The 11,081-nt window shown below is 44.3% G+C and overlaps 1 protein-coding gene across 9 annotated transcripts in view; it reads left to right on the top strand.

Moving 5' to 3' along the window:
- The window catches only part of LOC114047370 (whirlin-like), a 134,603-nt gene that overhangs the window by 120,633 nt on the left and 2,889 nt on the right, over positions 1 to 11,081 (top strand). For 5 of the 9 annotated variants that reach the window (XM_027868196.1, XM_027868198.1, XM_027868197.1 and 2 more), the window contains 3 exons: positions 2,878 to 2,949; positions 4,557 to 5,142; positions 10,317 to 10,522. In XM_027868196.1, the coding sequence (XP_027723997.1) occupies positions 2,878 to 2,949; positions 4,557 to 5,142; positions 10,317 to 10,522 (864 nt within the window). The remainder of the gene's footprint in view (positions 1 to 2,877; positions 2,950 to 4,556; positions 5,143 to 10,316; positions 10,523 to 11,081) is intronic. The other 4 variants (XM_027868195.1, XM_027868192.1, XM_027868194.1 and 1 more) reach the window with 2 other exon arrangements.

The raw sequence follows: 11,081 nt of genomic DNA, 5'->3' as shown, positions 1-11,081 counted from the left end.
TCCTGAAGACTTACAGATTCATTGAGTTTTAGAGCGAGAAGGTACTTTATAGATCATCTAGTCTAACCCAGTTGAAGAAATTGAAGCCCATAGAGGAGCTGGGACTTACACAAGGTCACACTGGTAATAAGTTGGCATTTGAATCCTGGTTTACTGAATCCACACTCAGTATTCTTCCTTCTACAACACCATGATCATTCAGTACCTGTTTATTAAATGTTTGTGTGCAAGGAATGGTGCTAAGTCCTGAGGGGAATACAAGATAGGGTCCCTGCCCTTCAGGTCCTCACAGCCTGACAACATGCACAGAACAGGAGAAGGACGCTGGAGTGGTGCAGATAGTAAATATTAATGGGAGGGAGGGAATGAGAACTTTCAGTTGGAGTGTTCCAGCTGGAGCAGGGATTTCCCAGGGTGCTTGATTGTTTTCTCTAACTCCAAGTTAGGTGGGTTCCCTTTCACTCCCAGGTGACACGGATGGAATGACTGTGACCTGAGGACCTGCCTCCCCCACCCCTCCAAGAAAATCTCTTCCCTGTTGGAAGCTTCTCTTCTTCAAGGGCTAGGTTCTGAATCTTTTTTGCCATTTTTCTCTAGAGATGCTTGCTCCTAACTCCCTCATTTGAGCAGTTCTTCTGACCTTGATCCTTATCAGGAAGCTGTAGCGATAAAAAAGCCTATTCTTTGAATATCTTTGCTGACTAATACATTGGGTTATTAAACTGCTGTCTCTGTCTATTTTGGTAGCAAATGAGGTAAGACTTTAAGGACAGGAGTCTTCTGAGCAACTGGATTTAGCAGATGGAGAAATGCAGACGTCCTGCAGCTCCAGACTAATCAGTTGTTTATCCAACAATAAATAACAGGCAATGGAACAGAAGATGTGTTCTCCACTCGTTGGCACCTTCCAGCACCAATTACACCATTAATGGCAGAGAATGAAATAATATTTCACACTGTCCACAATACAAGAATGCCAATTCTGTCCAATGCAGTAATGAAGAAAGCCATTCTTTCCCTTCCAAGTGCCCACTGTCACCATCCTAGGCCTCTGTCAATATCACACCTCCTTTTCTGGGTATTTCAGCTCACCCAAAGGCAGGAAGAATGTGTAGTTTAGGATTATAGATGTACAGCTGGAAAGGCCCTTTGGAATCACCTAGTCCAGTCCCTTCATTTTACAGATGAGGAAACTGAGGTCCACGAGGAAGAATAACCCGCTCCAGGTCACATAGATGGTAACAGCTAGCATACAGAGTGTAAAGGTTTACAAAGAGCTTTATAAATATTATCTGCTTTGGTCCTCACAACAGCCCCATGCTGTTACTATCCCCATTTTATAGATGAGGAAACCAAGGTTGGCAGAGGTTAAGTGACTTGCCCACGTTCACATAGCCTAGTTGGTGAGACAGGGAGAAGATTACTGATGATGCAAAGCAATGTTTGCTAAGCGTCGGGTTGTGGGACTGGGAGGTTAGGGTGTTCTAAGACTAAGTTCTCTGGGTTTTCATTGGAAAGAGCTATTGTGAGTAGGGGGTGCCTGTGAAAGACTCCAGGGAGGAGGTAGGCCTTAGGTTAAGCCTTCAAAGAAGGGGAACATTATGACAGGTCCACCAGATGAAGCCCATTCCTCGCACTCTTTCCCTAGGAGAACAGAAGAATCTCTGTAAAGAAGAACCTGCATCCCAAGAATGCGTTTACCTCTAATATTTGTGATTCACTCACATGCTAATAGTTCATCCTCTTCTCCAAGCCACTGTAATAACTTTGTGACTTACAGAGTACTTATTTCTTGACAGCTCTGCAATTGGGCATCCAAATACAGCTAGAGCAGAGTTTCGGGTGGTTCTAATACAGCGAGCAGTACAAGTATCATGATTCCTATTTTATAGATGAAATTCAGACTCAGTGAGGTCATGTAATACATTTATGGTGGCACGGCTAGTCGGCAGCAGAGCTAGGCCTGATGCACTTGGACTTGGAATTAGGAAACCTGGGTTAGAATCCCAGCTCTGCGCCTGACTTAGCCATGTGACCATACCCCACTAGGCTGGGCATCCTCCAGACTTGACTCAGTGCTAACCCAAACTTCTGGATGAGGCCTACTAGGGCCAAGGTCATGTTTTTTCTCTACACCTGTGCATGTCCCAGCTGTATTCGGATGCTGGGTATTGCTGCTCTACCTGCAGGAGACATCAACAAAATTTTTACATTCCTCTTTTGCTCTTCCTAACACATGCAAATGATGTTTTTACAAATTTTTTGGCATTAATTGGGAGTGCTTAGTCAAAGTCACTTTAGGCCCAAATTACTTCTTTCCCATTCCCTGATTGCTGTTCTCTACCAGGACAGCTTTTGGAGAGTCGTGAATTGATTTCATTTTCCCTGGTGCTCATTTTTCTGACTACCTCAGTTGTTGACATGGACCACGACATATTTTGACATTTCATAATGTCATTTGGGCTGCAATTACACAGAAAGCAAACATCTGGCACTGATTTGAATAGGTGATTGCCAAGGCCCAGGGAGGCCTCACCCTTTACAGCGGGGGATGAGAACAACGGATGAAGTTAACAGAGATGTATACCACTTGTGCATGCTCAAGGGATGGTACCAAGCTCTCAGGAACGGGGAATTCTGATTTAGTGAAACGTACAGAAATGAAGGCTAGCAACCAGTGCTCACTTTATCAATAGGCTAAATCTAAAAACAAGTCCTCCACATGTTGTTTTGAGCTGGAGTGATGGAGGGGAAAGGAGAGGAGCCATGATATGGCACTGAAGCAGCAGAAAGACAGTGTTGTTTTCGCAGAGGACAAGTAGCTTGCTTCTTTTCAGTGTGTATTTGCTGACTGCTTTCCTTTTCATTTCTTTCTAGAATACTCTGGACCTTGAAGAGACTGGAGAAGTAATCCAGGGCAGTATCAATGCTCTGCCAGATATTTCCTTGGTAAGATGTTCTGCCTTCTCTTTTGGCCTTTAATTGGAATAGGACATTTTGGCCACTAAGAACTAACAGAAAGGTCAGCGAGGTGGTATAGTGGATAGAACACTGGCCCTGGAATCAGGAAGACCTGAGTTCAAATCCAGCCTCAGATATTTACTAGTTGTATGACCCTGGACAAATCACTTAGCCCCAGTTGTCTCCAAGGGGGAAAAAAAAGAACTAACAGAGAAGCAGCATATCACCAAAAAGTATAGGCTCATAGATGGAAACTGGAATTAACCTCAGAGGCAAGTTAATTCAACACTCTTGTTTTATAGAGGAGGAGATTTAAGCCCAGGGAATTTAAGTGACTATCCCATGGTAGCACAGATAGTTGGCATCAGGCTTGAGTTAGAGGACCTGCCTTAGAACCCCCAAGACCTGGGTTCAAGTCCTGTTTCTGACATAGACTAATTGGATTAATTAGATTAATCTCTTATCCCCTCAGTGCCCTTGGGTAGCTCTCTAAAGCACCAAATTATAGATGAGGAGCTGATTTGGATAAGGGGAGGGAGTTTCCATATCTGGAATCCCCCACTCTGATGAAATTGTAGGTTGACACAAAACCACAAAAAAAAACAAAAAACAAACAAAAAAAAACAATCAACTCTACCAGGCATGTAACCTGGTTTTCATGAAATACATTTGGCATAATGACAAAAGGGGGCTCTGGGTCTCAGTTTTAGGCCCAGCACTGCTCTTCGCCTCAGCCTCGGTATAGCCACTTAATACCTGTGGGGGCTTTGGCAGGTTGTGGTCCCCTTGCTGGATTTCAGTGTCCTCAGTACATAAAATGAGGGGATTAGAATAGATACTTCCCTAAGGGGTCTAGGGAAGGGCTTTCTCTCTCAGAGGCTGTGTGTTCTCAGGTCCCTTCCAGCTCTAACCTTCTGTGTCATATGGTCTTTTCTGGCTCTAAATCCTTTGCTTGCATAACTCTGTATCTTTTTCTCTCTTGGGCTAACCCTTGTTTTTTTCTCTGTCCTAACAGCAGCCATCCCACATTATCTATTGTATCTTATTCTGTTTCTGTTTGCAAGCCACTGGGCTTCTTTGTGTAGAGTTGAAGGATAATGTCACCTGTATGCTCATTTTCTCTTCCTTCACTCCCGCTGGGCTCCTCACTGGTATAAGCTAATCTCTTAGAATGTAGCAAAGCCAAGGAAATGTCTTTTTTTTTTAATACTGCCTACTGCCTGTAATTAAGTCTGTAAAGACTCCTTGCTTCAGGATATTGCTTATGCCAAGGACTTAGTGAGATTCCCGAAAGGAGGAGGCTATTAGGTAACAGTACCGTCTGCAAAGACACTTGCCAAGATCCAAGCCACAGGGGTCAGTCCTCTATCAGCAGCTGAGATGACACAGATTTTCCACTATGGTGTTGCATTATTGAAGCAGGCTTCGTCACGTGGCTGATAGAACCCTGACAACTGTAGGAGACAGAATTCCAGCCTGGATCTTGGTTGGTTCTGGTACAGCCTCTCAGCTCTTGAGTCTCTCTACAAAAGAAGGCTCTCCCAGATCTAGTGATGGAGTCTGATGGCCTCTGTTCTTGCTGGATTTTTTGGCAGGATGATGTCACATCTCTTTCTGAGGCACCAACCAACTTCAAGCCTCCACCACCACCTCCTCCAGCTCAGTCCCTTGACTCTTCTGTTCCCCAGCAGAGAAAGACCGGGAAAGACAATCTCAAACGCCCTTCTTCAGCGTCTTCTCAATCGGGCCTTTTCTTCACAGCACCCTGCGACATTAGGTCACCAACCGGCCAACCAGAGAGGGACACAGCCAGCACCCCATCCACTGGAGTCACTTCCTCTACAGAGGGGTCTCTTGCCAGCCCCATCTATGCCACAATTTCTCCAGCCAATCACAGCTCGAAGAGACCAATGGATACACACCTGTCATTTGTCAACCAGCACCCAATAGGCCCCTTCCCCAGGGTCCAATCTCCAACTCATCTGAAGGGCATGTCCCTCGAAGCTTCCTCAGGGAGCAGCCTCCCAAGTCCTCCTCTTCCCTCTCCTCCTGCTGTCCCTATTCCCCTCAATAAGACCAGCCCCGAGTCAGGAACAAATCATCACTTTGTCATGGTGGAAGTACACCGGCCAAACAGTGAACCAGATGTGAACGAAGTGAGGGCCCTGCCACAGACTCGAGGTGAGTAGCCACCTGACTGTCATGGATCCAGAATTCTCTCTGCCCACCAAGAGTGTTCATTTGTCCACTGTTGCTTTATGAGAAAAGAACAAAGAAAGAAGCTGATACTAGGGACTTATTCCACCAAAAAGTTTTTTTTTCCAGACTATGGCCCTTGGGCCAGTAAAGATTCAAGTCTGGCTTTTCCATCTTCTACTCCTGCCGTTCAGTGGTAATTATCATTGTTGACTGAAAGGTAATGCAGAAATAAATTTCTGTGGAACTTCCTAAGTGATCTAATTATATTCAGTGTAGTTTTTAGCGGGAGCAGTGTGGTACACTACAGTATAAAAATGCTGACTTTGAAGTCAAGGAACTGTGTTCAAATTCCAAATCTGCTACTCGTGAACTACGTGCATTCAGAAAGCTACTTTATTTCTCTGGGCCTCAGTTTCTCCAACTGTAATATAAGGGCACTGGACTAAATGACTCCAAGGTTCTCTTCCCAAGGGCATTAAGTGTATTTAATTCTATCTTGTTTCTTTGAAAATTGGTAATCCGTATTAATAATAAGGCAGCACGGTGGATTGGCCAGATGGACAGCTTTGGAATCAGGAAGACTTGGGTTTGTGTCCTGCTGACAACATACTTCACACATATATGGCCTCTGACGCCATGGGCAAAGTCACTTAACCTCTTCATCTGCACTTCAGGCACTTCTCTAAGACTTTAAGTTATAGATGAGTTTCCAACTTACGTGAATTAGAGGGAATTTTCACATTAGAGCTTCCCTACATCAATCACACCGCAGATTGGAGAAAAAATAATCACTTATGATTCTTTAAGGTTTGCAAATTGCATTGCATACATTATCTAATTTGCTCCTCACAAGAATCTTGTGAATTAGAATATTCTTTTCCCCCACACAGAGAAGCTATCCTCCACTGATGTCTAACCCCGTTGCCTCCTTGTGGCATAGAGGTGACCCAGAGGCTTTGACAGTAGTGTTCTAGTTCTGATAGGTCCTACCAAGCTAGAAAGGTTTTGAGTACGGGTTGGTGATACCAGCTCAGCTAAATGAGGAGGAGAGGGTCCCCAGGTTGGCCTAAAGCTGGAAGCTTTTCTGGTGGGCCAGCCCTACAGGAGCTCATAAAGGCCATCTTCTAAGGCTAGGAGGGGTTGCAATTTGTATTGGCAACAGAATTACCCAACCAGTAATATAATGGCTTCTCCAAGTACCAGTCAATCAATCAAATATTTATTAAAGTGCTTGAAGTGTATCAATAGTTGTATATATAGTAACCAAAAAAATTACCTTTCCCCAGCCATCCTGGATTAATGGGAGCATTCCATACCTTGGAATGAGTTTCAAAATAACAGGGAGAAAAGAACAAGGGAAATGGCCTTCCTACAGTATATTACACACTGTGCTATGGTTTGTGTGTCTGGGGAGATAATATTGAACTATCTTAGACCATCACCTCTATTTTCCTCCTCCCTGGGTGGCAATGACACACCTTTGGGATGGGCCTAGGCATTTAAGACAAGCCATCTCAATGGTTGGCAAAGCTAGGAGGAGTCAACTGACTTAGTTCCAAATTTCCAAGTAGAAAGTCCAACAACACTTTGAGAGGGAGAAATTCTGAACTGACTTTCGATACCCCTCTAAGGCAGGGCTTGGAACAGCAACACAACCATTCATTGCCAGCTTTCCAATTTCCCTCCCCCCAGGACGTTGAGGAAAAAATCATGGCTTTGTTGGGCTGTGTTGCCCTCTTGTGGTTTGACCTGTCATTGCTAGTTTAGAGGGGTCTTCAGTGCCAATAGATGGTAATGAAAGGCAGTTGGTGGAACTTTGCACTTATTTAGTACCCGTTTACCCCTAGATCAAGAGTTTTTTAACCTTTTTGTCTGTCAGAGGCCTCTTTTGCAGTTTGATAATAACTAGGGACCCCTTCTCAGAAGAATGCTTTTAAATGCATAAAATAAGATACACAGCATTACAAAGGAAATCAATTATATTAAAATAGTTACAAGAATATTCATTTTTTTAAGTTAATGGACCCTAGGTTAAGAACACCATCTTAAATCATTGAGCAACTATCAGACACTAATCCATAAACCTTCCCAACTAGCCTCAGAGTTGAAAGATGATTTCTCCCAGTTTTCAGATGGGAAAGAGAAAAATGATCAGTTTCAGCAGCAGATAGATACAAGAATGGAATACAAGGGTCCAGACTCAAAGCACCCACCATGACCCCTTAAACCAGGAGTTATTAACCTCTGGTCTATGAACTTTAAAAAATATTTGTTTGATTACTGTATTTCAATATAATTGGTTTCCTTTATAATTTTATTTTATACATTTAAACACATTATTCTGAGAAGGGTTCCCTAGTTTTTATCAGATCATGGAAAGAGGTCCATGGCACAAAAAGATTAGGAACCTCCACCCTAAACTAAGCTTCTCTAGGCTAGCTAGTAGGCTTTTGGAGAAGAAGGAATCCTATTCAATTGAAATCCATTTGGATCCTGTTTCTGAGCTCTAATTACCTCAGAAAGGCAGGATTCCAACTCTGGCCTCCAGCTGTGACCAGGGAGCAAGGCTCTCTTCCTCTTGCTGTCTCTCATCCTGCTTCTCACCATGTTTAATCCCAGACCACTTCCCATACTGTCCTGACACCTGAAAACAAGTGACTTATTATTTTCTGCAACCACTATCTGGGACCTTTTTTCCATCAGGGGCATAACTGTAGCAGAACCATAGTGTCAGAAAGGACCCCTTTATTTACTTCCAATACAATATGATAAACAGTGTCTACTGCGCACAGAGCCCGGTGCTAGGTACTGGGGGAGATACCAAGCTTACATGTGATAATAGTCCATGCCCTCAAATTGCTTATAGAATAGTCAGGAGATGTCACCAACCCAGATCATACAATATTGTTGTTCAGTTGTTTCAGTTGAGTCTGACTATTCGTGATCCCATTTGGAGTTTTTTTGGCAAAGATACTGGAGTGGGTTTGCCATTTCCTTCTCCAGCTCATTTTACAGATGAGGAACTGAGGCAAACAGGGTTAAGTGACTTGCCCAGGGTCACACAGCTAGGAAGTGTCTGGGGCCAGATTTGAACTCAGGAAAATGAGTCTTCCTGACTCCAGGCCTAGTATTCCATCCATTGCACCACGTAGGTACCTCAAAAAATACATGAAAAGATCTATTAAAGAGCCAGAAAACAAGGGTAGGGGAAGCCTGACAAGAAATTACCAACTGGAGGGATCAGGGAAAGTTTCATGGAAGAGGTAGCCTGGGGATGTGGTTTTAAAGCACAAGGCCTTCAACAAGCAAAGAAAGAAGGAAGGCATTCCAAGTCCTGGGAATAGTGTGAACAAAGTACAAGCATGTTTGGGGACATAAAAGTAGTCTGTTTTGACTGAAGCACCATGTGTGTAGGGGAGTGATGTAAAATAAAACACAGTGAAAATAGTAAGTATTTATTAAGTGCCTACTGTGTTCAGGAGCACTGTGCCAAGCACTAGGGGACACCGAGTTGAGCTAAGACAGTATCTTCACCCTCAAGGAGCTTTCCAGGTAGTAGGAGGAAGAAAATGGGAACACAGCAACGCCAGATGATGGAGGGCCTTGAATGCCAAACAAAGGAATATGAACTACTCTTTGGAGTATTAGGGAGCCAATGAAGATTTTCAAAAAGTGAAGGTTGTTAAGGAAGATTATTCTGATAGTGGAATGAAGAATGGATTACATGAAGGAAAAAGTAGCAGAGGATAAGACACAGATTATTGCAGTCGTCTAGAAGGTGATACTGAGAGTTTGTATGAGAATGGCAGCAGTTGGAATAGAGAGGAGAAGAAGGATATGAAAGATGACTGAGCGTTGGAATCCTTAGGACTTGGAACTGATTGATTGGATAGGATAGGAGAGGTGAGGAAAGGAAGGAATCAACAGTAATGCTAAGGTTATGGACGTGAGTAACTGACATTAGCATAAACTTAAGTATGGAAATCAGAAGGAAAACCTGATTTAGGGGGTAAGATGAGTTTGGTTTGGGGCAAGAATGTTTTGAAGCCGGGTCAAGAAAGAGAGCCGGTTGTTAAATTTTCAGTATGAGCTTAAGCTTCTACTTGGAGAGTGGCAAACAATTGGACAAAGCTGGACTTGATTTATTGTTTTGCTTGATTGTACTGTAGACTTAAGAAAGTGATAGAGAAAATGTTAATAATGAAGATTAAACTTAAAAGTGTGTTATGCATTTTCAGAGAGCTGGTTGTTAAACATTTACTAGCACATCCCTGGTTTGAGATATGTTCATTTGGAGGTGCTACAGGGGTATGCATGTAGAGATAGCCAATAGCCTGTAGGTGATTGGAGGTAGGGGTCTTGGATAGATCAGAGAGAGTTCAGATCTAGAGATAGAGATTTTCAAGTGATCTTCATAGAAGTGGTATTTGGCAATAACCAAAGGGTAACCATTTCTGGGCCTTCTCCACCCTCCTACAATGCAAGGGATGTTGGGAGTATATTTTGCACCGTGGGTGGTGGTGGTGGTCCTTTGCTTTCTAAGAAGACCAAGGACATCACAGGTTATGTCTTGACTTGTGTGTGAATTGGATTTAAGTTGAGGCAGAGTTGTGCAAAGTTGTCAGCCTCGCTCTCTCTTCCTGATTCCTCCAAGTCCAGTGGAAGGATAAAAGTCAAGTTCTTTGGAGAGAAAGAAAAGGATGACACTCAATTGCCTTCATACTTTCCCCTTGCAAGTAAAGAAGTGTGAGTGAATTTCAGTAAACTGAATCATCACCAAGTGATGTCTTCTTCTTGCGGTTTTAGTGGCCTTATCTGGAGTGGGTATAGTTGTAGGGGCATGGAATAGCACTGTATATCTCATATGTAATTAACTGTCCAGCGCTGCCGTGGCTTCTCCCTAGTGACTCCTGAGTCAAAAAACCCTTGTACCAGTCCCTGGGTCTTTGAGTCTCACAGTCACCCGGCCTTTGAAAAGAAACTAAAATTTCCTAGATTAACCTGGTGCCCAAACTAGTATCCTTATCCTCCTGTTTACCTCCTTGTGCCCTATGTCCAATTCCACGTGGAGAGCAGAAGGGACTCAGAGGCCTAGTGTCTGTAGGTGTCCTCAGCAGCCTCCTGACAGCATACTCTGTTTTCCTTCCTGCTAACAGCTGTTCTCCCGCTATCACCCCCAGCAGCCTCTACCCTTTCCCAGCTGTCAGACAGTGGGCAGACTCTCAGTGAAGACAGTGGCGTGGACACTGGGGAGGCAGAGGCCAGCAGCAAGGACCGGGGCCGACAGCAGGCATCCATGAAGGGAAGAGGCAGCAAGGACCTCCCCCGGAATGAGGGAGCAGCGGAGACAGCCACCAAACCGGTAAGGAATAGACCGACATGAGGTAGCTTCATAGGCAGAGCAGGCTGGGGATTGGACTCCACCCTGGGGTTTCCAGGGTGTTCTGGGATGGGGAGGGGGTGGAGTCTGCCCAAGGGAGGGGTTTCCTAAATGTGACTCAGAAGCCAGTGGGTAAGGGGGCATGGTTGACCCTGTTCTCGACCCAGCCTCTGGGTGTGGTGTGAGAGGCATGAGCTGGTCAGCAGCTGGATGCATCTCGTACCTGAACAACACGAATAAGGTTTTGCCATACCCTGCCCTGAGGGCGCCCAGTCATAGAGGCCTCCTCATCACCTCCCCCCATCTTTAAACACGCTGGCCTTGCCCCATCCCTAGAGTCACTAAATCAGAAAATTAAAGAACTTCTTCCTATTACACACTGATCCAGTAGCTGGCATACTAGAGACCAAGTTTGCCAACGTTGCCCAAACTCTATCACACCCTCAGGGTGGCGACAAGATATCAGGATTTCTCTTTCTAGTGGATGAGAATGTAAGTCCGTCTGAGTTTTAGCTTGCTTCTGGGTGGCTTTTGCCACGTA

The sequence above is a fragment of the Vombatus ursinus genome, unplaced genomic scaffold (genome assembly GCF_900497805.2).
Source record: "Vombatus ursinus unplaced genomic scaffold, bare-nosed wombat genome assembly UNPS02014786.1, whole genome shotgun sequence".
Lineage (NCBI taxonomy): Eukaryota > Metazoa > Chordata > Mammalia > Diprotodontia > Vombatidae > Vombatus > Vombatus ursinus.
The sequence above is the reverse complement of the archived record's forward strand: the minus strand, read 5'-3'. Positions and strand labels throughout refer to the sequence as shown.